This window comes from Canis lupus, chromosome 17 (assembly GCF_011100685.1).
Source record: "Canis lupus familiaris isolate Mischka breed German Shepherd chromosome 17, alternate assembly UU_Cfam_GSD_1.0, whole genome shotgun sequence".
NCBI classification, from domain to species: Eukaryota; Metazoa; Chordata; class Mammalia; order Carnivora; family Canidae; genus Canis; species Canis lupus.
Genome location: NC_049238.1, coordinates 38,280,407 through 38,299,829, shown reverse-complemented (window position 1 = coordinate 38,299,829; position 19,423 = coordinate 38,280,407). Strand labels below are relative to the sequence as shown.

General features: G+C 41.9%; 1 protein-coding gene and 1 long non-coding RNA gene across 2 annotated transcripts in view; both read left to right on the top strand.

Moving 5' to 3' along the window:
* The window catches only part of LOC111090623, a 90,257-nt gene extending 73,983 nt beyond the window's left edge, over nt 1–16,274 (top strand). The window contains exon 4 of the long non-coding RNA XR_005372453.1: nt 15,625–16,274. This is a non-coding gene — a long non-coding RNA (uncharacterized LOC111090623). The remainder of the gene's footprint in view (nt 1–15,624) is intronic.
* Nucleotides 847–2,681, top strand: LOC100856532 (non-POU domain-containing octamer-binding protein-like). The gene is given in 2 exon segments (XM_038561501.1): nt 847–2,133; nt 2,136–2,681. Coding segments are annotated over 2 exon segments (1,416 nt in total). The 5' UTR covers nt 847–1,043; the 3' UTR covers nt 2,462–2,681.
* Nucleotides 16,275–19,423: the final 3,149 nt, after the last annotated feature.

Here is a 19,423-nt window from a genome sequence, read left to right as displayed (position 1 = left end):
TCTGCTCAGATCATTCCAGGTTTGCATTTAAAACAGATTTCTAAATTCAATAAAATAAATCGGCTGTGCTCAGTTAACTCACTACTTTGTAATATATTCCACTGCATAAATAAGATTAATCCTAGATAATACATTTTATTTTTTTTAAATTTTTATTTATTTATGATAGTCACAGAGAGAGAGAGAGAGAGGCAGAGACATAGGCAGAGGGAGAAGCAGGCTCCATGGACTGGGAGCCCGACGTGGGATTCGATCCCGGGTCTCCAGGATCACGCCCTGGGCCAAAGGCAGGCGCTAAACCGCTGTGCCACCCAGGGATCCTGATAATACATTTTAAAATGCATGAGAGAGGGGCACTTGGGTGGCTCAGGCTCAGTTTGTTAAGCACCTGACTCTTGATTTCAGCTCAGGTCATGATCTCAGGGTGGTGAGATGGAGCCATGTATCTGGCTCAGTGCTCAGGGCTCAGCACAGAATCTGCTTGAGATTCTCTCTCCCTTTCCCTCTGTTCTTGCTCCCGCCCAACCTTCCCCCGCCCCCCTCATACATGTACACTCTCTCTCTCTCTCAAATAAATAAATAAATAAATAAATAAATAAATAAAATCAATCTTTAATTTAAAAAATGCCTAGGAAGAAACAATTGAAGTCTAAATAATTCAGGGCTTTGCCATGGTTTATGTTTGAAGCCCTGAGATCCTAGGAACTAGATGCAATAGTGTTACAGAATTCAAATATAATTATTAATTGAATTGGAAAAATGACTACTTAGAGAAAATGTCATTGCTAAAAAAAAAAAAAATAACATCCAATCCAGTGTTTCTCCCTTACCAAGCAGATATATTGAGAGTGTGGCTGACCCTTGAATAACATGGGTTTGACTGTGCAGGCCCACCATGCATGAGGATTTTCCCCAGGAAATACATTTACTCTATCTTATGATTTCTGTAAGAACATTTTCTTCTCTCTTTTTCTCGGGACGGTAGAGGCCGTGTAGCGTCACCATTACTCTGAGGAGAGAACAGTCGGTAGCGGAGTGCAAAAATGCAGAGCAATAAAACCTTTAACTTGGAGAAGCAAAACCATACTCCAAGGAAGCATCATCAGCATCACCACCAGCAGCACCACCAGCAGCACCAGCAGCAGCCACCACCACCACCAATACCTGCAAATGGGCAACAAGCCAGCAGCCAAAATGAAGGTTTGACTATTGACCTGAAGAATTTTAGGAAACCAGGAGAGAAGACCTTCACCCAACATAGGTGGCTCTTTGTGGGCAATTTTCCTCCTGTTATCACTGAAGAGATGAGGAAACTATTTGAGAAATATGAGAAAGCAGGTGAAGTCTTCATTCATAAGGATAAGGGCTTTGGCTTTATCTGCTTGGAAACACGAACCTTAGCAGAGATTGCCAAAGTAGAATTGGACAACATGCCACTTCGTGGAAAGCAGCTGCATGTGCACTTTGCCTGCCATAGTGCATCCCTTACAGTCCGAAACCTTCCTCAGTATGTTTCCAATGAACTGCTGGAGGAAGCCTTTTCTGCATTTGGCCAGGTGGAGAGGGCTGTAGACATCGTGGATGATCGAGGAAGGCCCTCAGGAAAAGGCATTGTTGAATTCTCAGGGAAGCCAGCTGCTCGGAAAGCTCTGGACAGGTGCATTGAAGGCTCCTTCCTGCTAACCACATTTCCTCGGCCTGTGACTGTGGAGCCCATGGACCAGTTGGATGATGAAGAGGGACTTCCAGAGAAACTGGTTATAAAGAATCAGCAATTTCACAAGAAGCGAGAGCAGCCACCCAGATTTGCACAGCCTGGCTCCTTGGAGTATGAGGAGTATGAGGATGCCATGCACTGGAAGGCACTGATTGAGATGGACAAGCGGCAGCAGGACCAAGTGAACGGCAACATCAAGGAAGCTTGTGAGAAGCTGGAGATGGAGATGGAGGCTGCTCGCCACGAGCACCAGGTCATGCTAATGAGACAGGATTTGATGAGGTGTCAAGAAGAACTTAGGAGGATGGAAGAGCTGCACAACCAAGAAGTGCAAAAATGAAAGCAACTGGAACTCAGGCAAGAGGAGGAGCGCAGGTGTCGAGAGGAAGAGATGTGGCGGCAACAAGAAGAAATGATGCGCGACAGCAGGAAGGATTCAAGGGAACATTCCCTGATGTGAGAGAACAGGAGATACGAATGGGCCAGATGGCTATGGGAGGTGCTGTGGGCATAAACAATAGAGGTGCCATGCCCCCTACTCCAGTGCCAGCTGGTACCCCAGCTCCTCCAGGACCTGCCACTATGATGCCAGATGGAACCTTGGGATTGACCCCACCAACAACTGAATGCTTTGGCCAGGCTGCTACAATGGAAGGAATTGGGGCAATTGGTGGAACCCATCCTGCATTCAACCATTCAGCTCCTGGAGCTGAAGTTACTCCAAACAAACGTTGCCAATACTAATAAAAATTTCAATGTCTAGTTTCTCAAAAACCCTTAAAAGCAGGACCCTTTTTGGACTAGTCAGAATTCTTCCCTGGAAAAGTGTTGGGATTCCTCCCAATAGTTAGGTCTTCCTTGCCTGTACTACTCTGAGGGAGTTTACTAGAGGCTGAAGGCAAGGGAGGGGTGATATTTAACAAATCAGTTCTGTGTGGTATATCGTTTAACTAATTGATTCTGTGTGGTGCATTCCTGAAGTCTCATGTGATTGTTGAGGGTCTTGGGGGGGGGGGTGTGGAACCATGACAAAATGGATCCAGTTAGAGCCCCCATTAATTTTGATCATTCCATTCTTGTCCATCCTGTTCTTTTTGCTTTCTCATTCTTATATCCTCCAACCCCATAGACACTGCCACATACACCACAAAAACAAACATCCCTTAATGACCTTAGCCCCATTCCATTCACTCACAGGTAGGAATTCAGGCAAATGTCCACAGAGGTCGCAGACAACATACATATGATTCTGTTGTATCCCATATATTACCCCTTTGTGTCCTAAGGAAGACCTTTCTCTTAGAGATTTTCATTTTAGTGTATCTTTTAAAAATCTTGTGTTGGGTAGCCCTAGTGGCTCAATGGTTTGGTGCCGCCTTCACCCCAGGGCCTGATCCTGGAGACCCAGGATCGAGTCTCACGTTGGGCTCCCTGCATGGAGCCTGCTTCTCCCTCTGCCTGTCTCTCTCTCTCTCTCTCTCTCTCTCTCATGAATAAATAAGTAAAATATATTTTTTTAATTTTTTATTTTATTTTATTTATTTATGATAGGCACACAGTGAGAGAGAAGAGAGGCAGAGACATAGGCAGAGGGAGAAGCAGGCTCCATGCACCGGGAGCCCGACGTGGGATTCGATCCCGGTCTCCAGGATCGTGCCCTGGGCCAAAGGCAGGCGCTAAACCGCTGTGCCACCCAGGGATCCCCTAAGTAAAATATTTTTAAAAAGAAAAAAAAAACCATAAAAAAATCTTGTGTTAAGTTGCCTCTATCTTTTTCTCTTTTTCTGGGTAAGGACAACCCAGGAATGGCCCTTTTATGTCTATGATGCTGTTCACAGCTTTTGATAGGCCTAGTACAATCTTGGGAACAGGGTTGCTGTATGCTGAAGGTCAGACAGTAGCTCTTAGCCTTGCCTATCTTAGGTAGTTATGCTGTGCATTTTTTTAAATTGGTGTACCATGTTTGATTTGTCCCTGATACCTTTGGAGTTTTTCTGAGAAATGGAGCAGTAATGCAGCATCAACTTATTAAAATATGTTTTAAGCCTTAAAAAAAAAAAGAACATTTTCTTCTCTGTAGCTTACTTTATTGTAAGAATATGGTATATGATACATATAACCTACAAAATATGTGTTAATTGACACTTTATGTTATTGGTAAGGTTAATAGTAGACTGTTAGCATTTAACAATAGGCTATTAATAGTTAAATTTTGGGGGAGTCAGAAATTATTTATGGATTTTAACTGTGCAGAGCAGTCAGCACCCCACATTATTCAAGGGTCATCTGTATATCTCAACTGACCCAGTATCTCCAGATTACAGAGAAATTCAGGGAGGAGTTATAGGTAATCACCAATTCATTATTAAGGCAAAGCCTAAGCAATGGTCCTGCTCTAACATGGTCCTGCTGCCTCTGCCTGGGCAGCTCTAACTGCACAGAGGAGGAGGTGGAGAGAGGGAAGCAAGCCAACTTGCTCTATTTGGGCAGCAGCCCTTCTTTAGAGATGTCTGAAGAAACAACCAACTTAGTGAAGCACCATCTCTAAATCGTAAGTGGAAAAAAAAAAAAAGCAAACTGAGTAAATGAACAGTGTTAGACTAGCTAAGGTATGATGTTCTCCAAGAGTCCACCTCTGCAGAAAAATGCAAAAGAAAACTCAAAAAGTAATGCAGAAACAGTTGTGAAATCAGTCATCCTCCAATAGAAATGTTCATCTCTTAAAAATTATGATAGGATGGGGCGCCTAGTTGGCTCAGTTAGTTAAGTGTCTGACTCTTGATTTCATCTCCAGTCTTGATCTCAGAGTTGTGAGTTTGAGCCATGTTGGGTGTGGAACCTACTTTAAAAAAAATGCCAATGAGAAAAAAAATGCAGCTGAGAAATCTCTTATAGGGGACACAGGAGCACTTTCTCTCTGAACAGGATGTGTGGCCAATATTTGAATTTAATATTTTTATGGGCTGTGTTAGTGGACTGGGAGCAGACTTGGGCTTGATGTAGGATGTCTTTTATAGGGAAAATGCACTAATATAGTATACCTTGTGTTAATAAAGACAATAATGAAAAAGTAAATAAAACTTACAGTCCTACAAGCAAATCTGAAACATGGAGAAATGTAATCGGCAATTCTGGACTAATCACATCTCAAGAGCAAGCAATGGAGAATACTAAAACACAGTTTATTTGCTGCTTTTTTTCTTCCTTGTGGGAGTTTGTGTCAAATGGTGTCGTGGATTCCCTTGAAATGACAATAGTATCTGCATATCAGTGGTCAAACCCACCTCCACGCAGTACAAGCTAAAACGTGGCCTGACTCTATAGCAGGGGGCTCTAGCTGGATGAAGTGGGAGCAGTTTCATTAATTTCCAAAAAGTGAAGATGCAGAATCTCTGTACAGATGGTTACAGGGACTCTGGGGATGAATGCCCTCCTCTGTTATCATAAAGCTCTGTTTGGGAAAGCTTGAGTCCACTGGTTAGCATAATCATAATATCAACAGTATCCACTGCCGTCCCTGTTGCTGCTGCAAGCATGTACATGGGTTTTTACAGAAGAGGAAAATTTTACTATCCCATTCAGACTTCCAAACAACCATTGATGATTGACGACCATTTTATTTTATTTTAATTTTTTAAAGATTTTATTTCAGAGAAAGAGGGCACTCACAAGTAGTGGGAGGAGCAGAGGGAGAAGCAGACTCTGCTGAGCAGGGAGCCCAATGCAGGGTTCTATCCCAGGACCCTGAGATCATGACCTGAGCTGAAGGCAAATGCTTAATTGACTGAGCTACCCAGGCGCCCCAACTGATAACCATTTTTTTTTTAAGATTTTAATTATTCATGAAAGACACAGAGAGAGAGTGAGGCTGAGACACAGGCAAAGGGAGAAGCAGGGTCCATGCAGGGAGCCTGACGTGGGACTCAATCCCAGGTCTCCAGGATCACGCCCTGGGCTAAGGCGGCGCTAAACCACTGAGCCACCCGGACTGCCCCTGATAACCATTTTAATATGAAAACATACACACATACCAGTTTAACAGAAAGGTTAGAAAATGAAGTGGAAAGAATTTTCCAGAAACCAGAACAAAAATACAAAATGAAAAATAGGAGAGGATAAGGAAATTAGTGTAGTAAGAAAGAAAGTCTAACGTCCAACAATATGAATTCCAAAAATTTTCAAGAAAATGGAAGGAAAGTATAAAGAAATAATACAAGAAGCCATCCCAGTTTTAAAGCCTCAGGATCCATTGAGTGGCCAGGACATTGGATGATAATAAATGACCCAGCAGGGCATACCATCACAGAAATTTAGCATCAGGAATAGAAAGAATATTCTGAAAGATGTTAGAGTAAAAGTTAGAAGTCACACAGGATTGCATCAGATTGCAGTAGTAATAACTGGTCAATGGGGGCGGGGGGAGATCCATAGAAGTGTCTTCAAAATTCAGAGGGATAACCAAAAAAGGAGAAACAAGCCCAGGACCCATTAACTGATGAACAGATAAATATAAGTGGCATAGCGATACAAGGGAACCTTGCTTGGCAGTAAAAAGGGATGAAACAGTGAGGTGCTACCTACAACATGGATGAGCCTTGCAAGCATGATGCTCAGGAGCCAGTTATAATAGACCACATATTATAGGATTCCATTTATAGGGAGGGAATGGGAAGTGACTGCTAATGGATATGCAGTTTCTTTGGGGGAAATAAAAATGCTTTGCTCTCAATTCTCAGGGCTATTCACTGTTCCAGTTTGATCATTTGATTATTATACTCATTTGACCATTATAACTTTGTTGTTTTGCATGCTAAGATCTCTTGAAGAATCATCAGACTAAATGCAAGTGTCTTTTGGAATGGCCACACTTTATTGTTAAAGTGTTAAAACATCAGTTATCGGTTATTCCCTTGTTAGAGTTTAGCTGCCTGGTAGCATGTGAGAACCTCCCATGCCCAAACTTACCAGTCAGGGATGCTTGTACCTACTTACCTGTCCTGCAAAGCCCAATGATGAGTGGTGGGAAAGAGTCTTTTCAAGTGGCTGAGAAATGAGGCGGTAGGGAAAACACTCAGCTCTCCTTGCAGGGGAGGCAACAAAGAGGACAATATTTCTTTTATCTACACTTGCAAAGACCTTTGATTCATTTATCTACCTGTTGTTTTGCTTACTACCACCTGGATGCAGGTACCGTGCCAGAGGCAGGAATATAGAGATGGATAAGCTATCAACTGCTCCTGAGGAGTTCTCCATATCTTGAGAAAAGTAGCAGGATGCTTGAAACACAAGCAGGACCTTGTATTTTGGTCCTCATATTTTTGCCAAATTTGGTCTATTCCAGTAAGAGCTTATCACCCTTCCTCAACTCTTACCCACTTGGTGTCATTAATTGAAAATTAAGGCAACTTCTCGTTTCATAGTAAAAATACATGGCACGGAAGGATTAGATGGTGTGACGCTGTGGCCCTCTGTCTGGGATGACACATCCTGGCTAAGTCTGCATCAGTCAACAAATATTTATCAAGTTGTTTCTATGGGCCACGTTCTTGGAACAAGACAGACGAGGTCCCTTCACTTTGGCTGGAGGAGGAAGGAAGTGAAGTAGGGACTACTTTGGACAGAAAGAGCAAGGACAGGTGTCTCTCAAGGATGAGAATGAGACACCCAGGCTATGAACAAGTATTTTCCACCACACTGCACTGGGGGCACGCATGATCAGTCTTGCTCCACGGAGGAGGAGGAAATAGACTTTCACCCCCACTTTCTCCTGCTCCACCCCAGTCATTTTCTGTCTCCCACTCCCATGTCCCTCAGATGTGAAACAGCAGAGGACCATGAAGTCAGATTGGAGAGGGAATGAGATCCAAGGTGAGTGTTAAAGGACAAGGAGGAAGTAGAGGTGGAAGAGAGGAAAAGGATAGGTCTGGAAGCAGGGGTCTCTTTGCTTCTCTGCTGTTCTCTGGTCATTTGCCTGAAGCGCTACACCTCTCCAAAGAATGGAGACTTATTCTTGTCCCAAGAGAAGGCTTGCATAAAACATTTTACTGATTTCTGAGCATTTGAGAAGTGTGTGGGAATCTCCCCCACCCAAGCTCACCAGCCAAGAATGCTCGTATCTCCTTACCTATCCTTCAGAGGCCAATGGCAGGTGGTGGAAACTAGTCTTTTCAGGTGGCCGGGGAGGCAGGAGGGGGAAACACACACCTCTCTCCGCACAGGAGGTAACAGATAGGATGGGCTCCCATGTTGTGCCTGCAAACATTAACGCACATTCATAAAAAGCTGGGCTTTCACAAAGCATGAGGCCCTCAGTCTGTCATCAACCAGGCTGGGAAACTGGGATCCCACCTGAGCCATCCTTCTTCTTCAGGACACTTCACCAACCTGGCCTCTGAGAACCATAAATAAAGATCACTACGAATGGCTTTTCTGTCTGACCCTTTAACCTGAAATAAAAATAAAGCTTGGAGAATGTAATCCTGACTCAAGTCTCCTTCATGGGCTGCTCCTTCCCTTACCTGTTGACAGGTGCCTGCCAGACCTCACAGTTACCTTTGATTTAGCTGTAATGGCATCTCCACACTTAGCCAAGGTCTGCCCTGTAATCCTTTCCAAAGCTTAAGTCAATTTATATGGTAACCTGAGAGCCATTTCTTGCTTCCAAATGATGTCACTGTCTGTTAACACATACTGGAATGATCACCAAACTCATGCTTAGGGCAATGGAACAGATCACTCTCGAAGCCAGAGCTGGGTTAAAACAAATATTTGACAAATTTTCAAAATAAAAAAGAAGCTCTGTTCCCATATGCCTTTTTTGATAAACTCCTGTGGTATTGCAATACTTCTTTTCAGAGAGCCGAGAGTAGTTCTTCTGAATCAAATTCTGCACCTGAGAAGTTGACGTGTATTTATGGAGGTAAAGGTGGCAGATTTGAAACCGAGTCAGAGAATCACAGACATAATGACTAAAACCTCCAGGTGAATTTGAAACCACATATTTTTCTCCATTTGAACTCCGAAGTGAGTTTGCATTAATAAAAGCCCCAGCATTTGTTTGTTTGACCACAGTTCCTGGGACAAACGGGTTTTAAATTTCTTTGTTCCCAATTTATTTGGGGTCCTAGAGTGAACAGGGTAGTAGTTTCTTTGTGCTAAATGGTATCTACTAACCATTTTGTTATAGGACAAATGGACTATATTGATTAAGTGGTGGACAGAGATCTGTGTTCGTGATGATGTGTTCACATTGTGCTTTCTTTTAAATGTATGAAAATGATTAACCTAAAGAGTCTTTGGCTTTAAATGTTATGAATACATCTAACTCCAAAATATCAATGTTCTCCTTCCCTACTGTATTGTTTTCCTATTGCTGCTATAGTAAGTTACTACACACTTAGTGTTTAAAGGAATACAAACGAATTCTCTTATAGTGTTGGGAGTCAGAAATCTGAAATCAAGGCGTTCCGAGGGCTATGTTTCTTCCAGAGTTTGCAGGGAAGAATCCGTTTTCTTGCCTTCCCCATCTCCTAGTGGTCCCCTGCTTTCCTAGGCTTGTGGTCCCTTCCCTGTGTCTAAAGCACACCATTCCAACCTCTGCTTCTGTCCTTGCTGCTATTTCTGACTCCGATCTTTCAGCCTCCCTCTTACAAGCACCCTTGTGATTCCTTTGGGCCCACCCAAATAATCCAGGATAATCTCCCATCTCAAGATCCTTAACTTAATCACACCTGCAAAGCCCCCTTTACCATGTAAAGTAGCATATTCCCAAATCCCAGGGATTAGAACACCAGGCGTCTTTGAAGGGACGTTATCCAGCCTACCACATCCACTTTCACAAGTATTTCCAAACCAGGGAGCTGGAAGGCAGACTTCCAGAAGCATAGCTGAGATGCAGATGAAGAGCTGTTTACACACCCGGAGCACGCCCCTGGCTGCGGCTCACTCCAGGAGACAGCTGTTCTGCCTGCCCTCGGTCCGAAGCCTTCTCCCCAGCAGATCACGGCAGCTCTGCCCCTTGCTGCGGGGTGGCCAAAAGGGTACTGGACCTGATGGGGCTTTAAGCAAGACCGTTGAGCTCCTGAGGGCGGTTTCCTCATGTATAAAAGGGAAATAACTACACTGGTCACAGCCTCAAGGGGTGAATGAGGCCGGTGCTAAAAGTGCTTCATTAGCTGGAAAGATTTTGTAAGCACGGACTCCAGCAGGACTCATTTTAAGGTCGTGAGAGGAAGAAGAGACTTGATATCTAGCGTTCCAAACCCTCATGACAGATATGACATCTGGGGCTCATGTGCCATCGTCGGTCACAGAGCTCATGACTGGTTCCGTGTTCTTTCCATTGCAACCCAATACAGTGGTGATGTGTTCCACTCAGTACACCGTGAGCCCCTCACCAGGTTTCTCTCCCCAGGTGGGTCTTGAGGCCCCCTCCACCGTTCCTGCTAACTAGACTTCTGCCCCCACCCCTTGCAGTGTTGATAAAGTGAAACTAAGAGCCACACGTGGTAGCACCTGGATTCTCTCGAGTCTGTACCTCTCTTCTGTTTCTTACACCTGATGTTCATTTAGTCCTCTCTTTTCCATCTACTCTGTTTAAAACCCTTACTAACCCTTACTGATTCTTGTTTTTCACCATATTCTAGGTTTTTTTTTTTTTTTAAGATTTTATTTATTTATTTGAGAGAGAGAGAGAGAGCACACAGAGGGAGAGAGAGAGAGAGAAGCAGACTCCACACTGAGCAGGGAGCCCGACTTAGGGCTCAGTCCCAGGACCCTGAGATTAGGACCTGAGCCAAAGGCAGATGTTTAACTGACCGAGCTACTCAGCACCCCACTATCTTCTAGTTTCTTAAGGTAGAAGCCAAGATTGTTGATTCAGGTAGGTTGCTTGATGGAATATATGATACTTGGTTAAATTTTAATTTCAGATAGTCTTTTAGTATAAGCATATCTCAAACATTTCATGGGGCATTGTCTACACTAAATAAAATTTCATTGTTTATCTAAAATTCAGATTCAGCTGAGTGTTCTGTATTTTTAATAACAAACTATAGAAGTGATTCCTGAAAGTCTCATCTTTATCCTGTATTTTTATTTGCTAAGTCTGGCAACCCTTTCTTAAGACCTTTCTTCATTTCTTTCTTTTTTTTTTAATTTTTAAAAAAGATTTTACTTATTTGAGAGGAGAGAAAGAGATAGCACAATTGAGGTAAGGGGCAGAGGGAGAGGGAGAAGCAAACTGCCGGCTAAGCAAGAGAGCTCAATGCAGGGTTCCACCCCAGGACCAAGCAGACGCCCAACCAACTGAGCCACCCAGGCATTCGAGGAGATTTTTCTTCATTTGTAATATAAGTATTTAATGTTATAAATTTCTCTCTAAGCTTTATCTGCATCACACAAATTTTGATGTTATTTTTCCATTTAGCTTAATATCTTTTTAAATATCCCTTTTTATCTCTTCTTGAGTTATTTAAAACTATGTTATTTAGTTTTCAAATATTTGGAGATTTACCAGACACATTTGATTTCTATTTTAATTCCATTGTGACCAGAGTACATGTTTTGCTTGATTTTATTCCTTTTAAATTTGTTGAGACTTGCTTATGGCCCAGAACATAGTCCACCATGGTAAATGTTCCATGTGAATTTGAAAAGAATGTATATTTTGCCATTGTTGGTTGGAGTGTTCTAAAATGTCAATTCAGTCAAGTTGACCAAGTCTTCTTACTGATTTTCAGTCTACTTATTCTGTCAAATATGGATAGAGGCATATTGAAATCTCCAACTTTAACTGCAGTTCATCTATTTCTCCTTGTAGTTCTATCAGTTTTGTTTCTATGTTGCTGAAGCTCTGATATGAGATGTTAAATCTTTAGGATTGTCCCATCTTCTTGATGAGTTGATCATATCATCATTATAACATGACTTTCTTTTCTTTGGAATCTGAAATCTTCATTGTCTGATGTTTTTTTTTTTTTTTTTTTTTTTTTTCATTGTCTGATGTTAATATAACCATACCAACCTTTCCTTTTTCTTTTTTTAAAGATTTGATTTATTTTAGAGAGAAAGAGAAAAGAAAGAGAGAGCAGGGGGAGGGGCAGAGAAAAAGGCAGAGAATCTTTTTTTTTTTTTTTTTTTTAAGATTTTATTTATTCATGAGAGAGAGAGGCAGAGACAGAGGCAGAGGGAGAAGCAGGCTCCATTCAGGGAGCCCAACATGGGACTCAATCCCAGGTCTCCAGGATCACGTCCTGGGCTGAAGGCGGCGCTAAACTGCTGAGCCACCTGGGCTGCCCAAAGACAGAGAATCTTAAGCAGACTCTGCACTGAGTGTGGAACCCAACGTGGGGCTCAGTATCACGAACTCTGAGATCATGACCTGAGCCCAAACCAAGAGTTGGACACTTAACCGACTGAGCCACCTAGGCACTCCCCATTTTCCTTTTCTTTTTAAAGATTTTATTTATTTATTCCTGAGAGACAGAGAGAGAGAGAGGCAGAGACACAGGCAGAGGGAAAAGCAGGCTCCATGCAGGGAGCCCCACGTGGGACTCAATCCCGGGTCTCCAGGATCACTGGGCCAAAGGCGGCACTAAACTGCAGAGCCACCCGGGCTGCCCCCATTTTCTTTTTAGTGTTAGCATGGTATATATTTTTCCATAATTTAATTTATTGTATATTTATATTTAAAGCATGTTTCTTTTAAGCAACATCTAGTTGCTTTTTATTCAATCTGATAGTCTCTGACTTTTCATTGTGATGTTTGGACAGTTTTCCTGTATTTTCATGTCAGATATTTAAAGTAGCTCTTTTGCCTGAAAGAAGGAATACCAATATCAAAAGAATATCAAGATCAAGATCAAAAGGTCTGGCCTTAAGTGCTATAAAAAAAAAATAAAATCTTTTCAAGAGTCACATTTCATTCTTGATGTATTTATCTACTTGCATTTGTTCTTAAACTTAAATCAGTACAAAACCCACCATGTTTTAATATTTAGGTTTATGGGCCCCTCTCCCAAAGAGTCTGATTTAAGTCTCAGTCTGGTCCTGGAGCCTGTGCTTCATGACACAAACTGCGCCTCTCTCTGCCATCACTGTGGTAACACCATGGCAGGAAGTTCTCAAATCACAGTTGGAGGAACACTAGGAAAGCAGCCAGGTTCACTAGAAATACCATCATCTGTTTTTCTTTTCTTTTTTGAGGTTATCAAAAGTAGTGAATAATTATACTGAGGTTTGCCTTTCCATTCTCAGCTGTGGGACAACATGAGCCAATTTCCTTTTAATTCAAGCCAATTTCCATTGACATAAATTGAGCTCTCTGGGGAAGCAAATTTATTCTTCAGGGCTAGGTCTCCATCCTTTAGCAGAATCTTTGTTACCAAGAAATGAAAGAGAAGAAGAAAACTACTCAAATGAAATCTGAATTTAATGAGGACAAAAGGTTTTAATGATTTATTTAATTGCAACAATAACAGCATACGTATATAATAGGAAAGTATCTTGCATTTGCCAGTCATCTATTTTGAAACCTTTTCTTGTTATTGTTGTTGTGGTTGGTGGTGGTGTTAGAGATTTTTTTGCTCATGCTGATTTTTTCCCTCTGGAGTGTTTCTTCCCAACTACCCCCTATCATGGCCCAGCTGAATCTTGCCCATTCTTCAGGGCCAGCCCAAATAAGTTCCTTTCTACGGTTCTGCTTCTCAGATTTACTATAAAGCTAGAGTTGTTTATGCAAGTTGGTCATTTGGTAAATTGATTTTCAGCCCCTTGGTCTGCTGGACCCATAACATTAGAACAAATCAGCTTTGGAAGCCAGATATCAAATGAGGAGAAGAAATTACAACCTGGCCCCATAAATTGGAGGAAAAAAGTATTGGTTCCCTGGATGCTGGGATGGATGGGAAGTCCCACCTGCCAGAACAGGTGCTGAGAAGAAGCAGCAGGTATGAGGAGAAAGTACCACTAATGCAGAGCACTAAAGATTAAAAGAATTTTTTTTTCCTGTGCTAGTAAACATGAATGTAAATAAATTCAGTACACTTTTATTTAAAATTCTAGCAGCAAAACATCATTTAACCTCTCCCATACCAGGAAGTCTCTGATGTAGCCTCAGCCAAATTGGCACAGAAGTCAGGCGCATAAGCAGACCACGCAGTGAAAATCTGAGGCAACCCAGAGGAGGCTTCTGGGGAAAGTGACATAGGAACTGGGTAGTCTCAAAAGGAAGAATGAGCATTTCTGATGGGTTTTTTTGTGGGGATGGCTGGAAGTGCAGTTGAGGTTGCAAAGATGGGAGATTGGGTTGGGACCAGACCAAGAAGGACCTTAGATGTCAGAAGTTTGAAAGTCGTAAAAAGCCAGAATCTTGCAGGTTGACATTGGAACCTCATCAGCTCATCTGGGGCCTAAGGGGAACGATACAGAGACACAGATGTGATATCTTGCAGTGTATGGCAATTAAATCTGCATTTGATTTGTGTTGTTGATTTAATGCTTGTTGAAGTTTCTAGGCCGTCTCACCAATGATGGGCAGTGATCTGTGCACAGACTGAGCAGTGTAAGAAGATAGATCACCACGAGAAGGGGCTCTGTTTATCCACAAACACCTTGACAACTTGCCATGATGGAAAAGGAGACAGGCAAAATGGCAGGTGGATTAGGCAGTGGTCAAATTGGCAATGCTTCCCTTCCCTCTCTCAACTTTGTTCTTTTCCTGGCCATGGTTTTGCAGCCTGTGATGGCTTAGTAGTCTATGCCCCTGACCCCAGTGCAGAGATCTTTTCAAATTATTGCTTTCAGCACGTGTTCATGTGCTAATGAATATGATCTAGGCGGTTTCAAAGCTAGGCAGGAAGAGAAATGGGGATATCCAAGTTTCCAAACTGCAGCCGTAAGATCTCTACCTCCCTAGTGGCATCACCTCAGCTGCCATCTAAAACTATACCTCAGTCCTTTTTCATCCTCACGTGACTCCTATGTCTCACCAATAATATAGCCGCTCAATGGTCAATAGCAAAGGACTTCTCCTGGTGGTTGTTTGAATCTATACCTAATATTGGGATACTTCTCATGAAAGTATAAAATAAGACTATGGAAGAGAATACTAGACAGAATGGATGGTTGTTTTTTTTTTTAAGATTTAAAAGATTTATTTATTCATGAGAGACAGAGAGAGAGGCAGAGACATAGGCAGAGGGAGAAGCAGGCTCCATGCACTGGGAGCCCGACGTGGGATTCGATCCTGGGTCTCCAGGATCACGCCCTGGGCCAAAGGCAGGTGCCAAACCGCTGCGCCACCCAGGGATCCCCCACTTTTTACTTTTTAAATGAGAGAGACACGCTTAGCCTGATGTCACCCAACTTCTGGATAGGTCAGTAGAAACACTTTGATATCCAGAAACCTTAAGACAAAAATGAATTTGGGCCGTTATTTCCTTTGCCAACATTGAGCCCCTCTTCTGTGGTCTGCATGGTAGTAGGCATGAGGTAAGTTAAAAATTACTGAATTCTCCAGGTGGCTAGATGTGAAAAACAAAAATATGTTCATTAGTCAAAGCTGCTAGTTGACAGGATTTGAGTGATGACAGGGACAATGACCAAATCTGGAAGATAAATGGAAACCATGGAGAGAAAATGAATTTTTTTTTTCAGTTAAAATAAATAACAACCTACTATGTGGTTAATGCTCAAAGATATAACAGGATTACATGCTGTAAGGACAGGACTGAATTGCCCCTTCAGGTAAACTTCCTTCAGTTTCTGGATAAAGTGAGTGGCAGAAGGATGTCCCAGGGGGGCAGCAAACTGCCTTCAGAGGAACCCTGCTACTTCTCATGAAGTGGGCACAGTGTGGAGACAACACACAGCCCATAATAAGTCATCAACTTTACCTCTCCCTACAGGTACCCTGGACATGAATAACACTCCTCACATCTAATGATGACAACTGAAGTCCAGAGAGGTCCAGGAATGCCTGTGAGCCCACAGCCCAGAAAAGGTTGAAGCCAGTATCCAATCTATTGTTTCTGCTCTTGAAAACAAGAAATGCCTCATCTCTGAATAAAGGGCTTGCTCTGTTGGCAAGGCAGGAGGATATACCAATCACCCTATCAGGTTCCCCAAAAAAACCCTTTATCTACAAATCAAAGAGCAGTATCTCCATGTCTTACTCAACTAGATCTACAATGAGTAGCTAATCAGTGTCACCTTCAAATCACAATGGCAAATATTTTATTTCATGGTTGTGCAAAATAAGAAACAGAAGCCTGGAGTTCTGGAGAGCCAGTGTTTTTGTCTACAGGCTACTGCTTCTGAATAATACTAGTGATACCTCTGCTCATTTCCAGGATATCTGATTTATAAAATTAGGACGAAAGTACTTTGGGTTTAGCCAAATTAGGGAGGGTGGGGAAAAGATTCCTGGAATAGCATCTCTGGTTCCACAGTGGTTTATCTCTACTCTGGTTAATCACTTTGAAATTAATGGGGCCTCAGGGCCTTGTGGTTGGGGAATGGCATGAAAATGCACAGAGAGAATTTCACATTTTACTGCACTGCCAATGAACGATATGAAGTCATAAGAGGGAAACAAACCAAAAAAAAAAAAAAAGAGATAAACTTTAGAACTAGAAAAATCATTGGTGATCTTCATGAGCCTTTCCCTCAGCCCCCCAAGTCAGATAAAAAGCCCTCTTTTGGGATCCCTGGGTGGCGCAGCAGTTTAGCGCCTGCCTTTGGCCCAGGGCGCGATCCTGGAGACCTGGGATCGAATCCCACGTCGGGCTCCCGGTGCATAGAGCCTGCTTCTCCCTCTGCCTGTGTCTCTGCCCCCTTCTCTCTCTCTCTCTCCGGTGCATGGAGCCTGCTTCTCCCTCTGCCTATGTCTCTGCCTCTCTCTCTTTCTCTCTCTCTCTCTCTGTGACTATCATAAATAATAATAATTTTTAAAAAGCCCTCTTTTGCATCACTGTACTTAGCTGTAGGATCTTCAGTTTGTGGTAATATTCATGGAGTGAGGGACAAAGGGGTGGGCCATAATTGAAGGGTTAAACAAAATGCCATTCCTTTTCATTGGTATCATGGTGATGATTATTTTCAATAGTACAGAGACACTGCATTTAGATTCTGGTAACAAAAGATTGAACCACACTGAAAAGAAAACAGAAGAGCCTCCAAAAAACTCACAGCCTGCTTCAGAGCCCCCAGATTTTATGATGTTTCAGAGACCCCTGACTTCATTTTGAGCTTCTTAAAGTCTTGAGAGAAGCAACTGACCATCCCAGGGCAGGTTCATTAAGGAATTCAGAGGGTAGATTTTCAGGAGAGAGGAAGTGAGACGGTATGTCTGGGGAAAAGCAAACAATTCACATTTGAAGGTGGACTGAAATTTCTCTCTTGCCCTACCCCTCCTCTCCCATGACCCTTAAGATCCTTGATGCACCTTCGCTGAAGTACAGATCAAAGGGACAGGGTGCCTCTTGACACAAACTGAAACCATCCAGTTGTTTAATTATCTCTTGATGCAAAAGGCCAGGTCTTACTCTGCTGGTCCGTCAGTGTGGTCAGGTTGCTGGTTAGTACCATGGTATTTACTTTCTGGAAGAGGTTCATGTTACCTAACAGCACAAAAGTGGGCCAATAACAGAAAATCTTGGACTTAATTATCCATTTTGGAATGATTGAACTAATGACTCATTTTGTAACCAACATAATATCTTTTAAGCATACGAAATGTAGGCATTACACTCAATTTAGAATTTCATGCTAGAGAACCTGAATAGACATTTTTCTAAAGACAGGCAGATAGATGGCCAACAGACACATGAAAAAAATGTTCAACATTTCATCGTCAAGGAAAAGCACATTAAAAACACGATGAGGGGTGCCTGGGTGGCTCAGGAGGCTAAGCACCTGCCTTCGGCTCAGGTCATGATCCTGGGGTCCCAGTATCAAGCTCCAAGCAGGGCTCTCTGCTCGGCAGGGAACCTGCTTCTCCCTCTCCGCTGCCTATTGCTCCCTCTGCTTGTGTTCTCTTGTTCGCTTGCTCTCTCTCAAATAAATAAATAAATGAAATCTTTAAAAATAAAATAATAAAATCACAATGAGATATCAGAATGGCTAAAATAAAAAACACAATAAATAACAAGTGTTGGCAAGAAAGTGGAGAAAAAGGAACTCTTGTGTACTGTTGTTAAGAATGCAAATTGGTGCAGCTACTGTGGAAAATAGTGTGGACGTCCCTCAAAAAATTAAAAATAAAATTATCATATGATCCAGTAATTCCACTACCAGGTATTTACCCAAAGAAAATGAAAACAGTAATTTGGAAAGGTATATGCTCTCCAAGATTTATTATAGCATTATTTACAATAGCCAGGATAGTCAAGATAGGACCAAGTGTCCATCCATAGATAAGTGGATAAAGAAGATATGGTACAATGGAATATTATGCAGTCATAAAAAGAATGAAATCTTGCCCTTTGCAACAACAGGGGTATAATGCTAAGTGAAAGAAGTCAGAGAAAAACAAATACCATATGATATCACTCATATGTGGAATTTAAAAAACAAATGAACAGCAAAGAAAAAAAAAAAGAGACAAACAAAAAACCAGACTCAAATACAGAGAACAAACTGATGTTTGCCAGAGGGGAGGGTGGGCTGAAATAGATAAAAGGGATTAAGAGTACACTTATAGTGATGAGCACTGAGAAATGTATAGAATTGTTGAATCCTTCTATTGTGCACCTGAAACTAATATTACACTATGTTAATTATACTTGAATTTTAAAAATTTACTGAGACACACCAAAAAAATAGAATTTGATGCTAACTGTATGCTTAGGCTTAAAAAAAGGTCTATAATTAAATTGTCAAATTCCTTACTTACTCTGACATCAAACTAAAATATTCTCTGCTAGTTCTGCTTGAGCATCAATCTGCTTTCTCTGTCTCAGCTTCGAGTTTTAGGAACATGAGTTTCAGTAACGGCAGCTCTGTTTAAGGATAAAGTCACAACATTTCTGCTTGTAAGGGCAGGAGGATACTTTATAAATAGCAGTCCAAGTCCAAACTGAGGCCGAAGAGGCAATGTAATAGCCGAAAAAGAGTGGACTTTTAAGCCAACAAATGGGTTACTTTCCAGCTTTGTGATCTTGGGTTTCAGTTTCCTTATCTGTAAAACTGGTGTTCTGATAGATTACAGGATTGTTATGAGGATTAGTGATAATATTCATGGGGTAGGAAGTACACGATCACTTTCTAAATGACCTTGGGTAAAGATTATAACAATGGCATATTAAAGTTGTATCATATTATACCATATTATGGTTTACCCATTAGTACGCTAATTATAAAATGCAACTCCAGTAAATTTAGGAATTATAAGAGTTGTGCTTTCAAGTCAAATTTTGACCTACCGATTAGATATTTTGTTGGAAGTGACGCGTGTATGAAGCACTTTTAAATTCAAAGTCCCCTGCAAACAGTAACCAGAAGAAATGACTATATTGTTAACCATTTGTATTTCTCTTGGAAAAACAGGTGGACAGCTTTTGTAATAAAAGTATAACCTATCCCAACTGCCCCCTCCAATGGACCTGGTTTTTAGACTCTGGAACTGTAGCAATACTGAAGGAGCACTGCAGGACATCTACAAACCAGTTCAAAGGCAGGTTCAGATTGAAAATTAAAGGTCTTCAC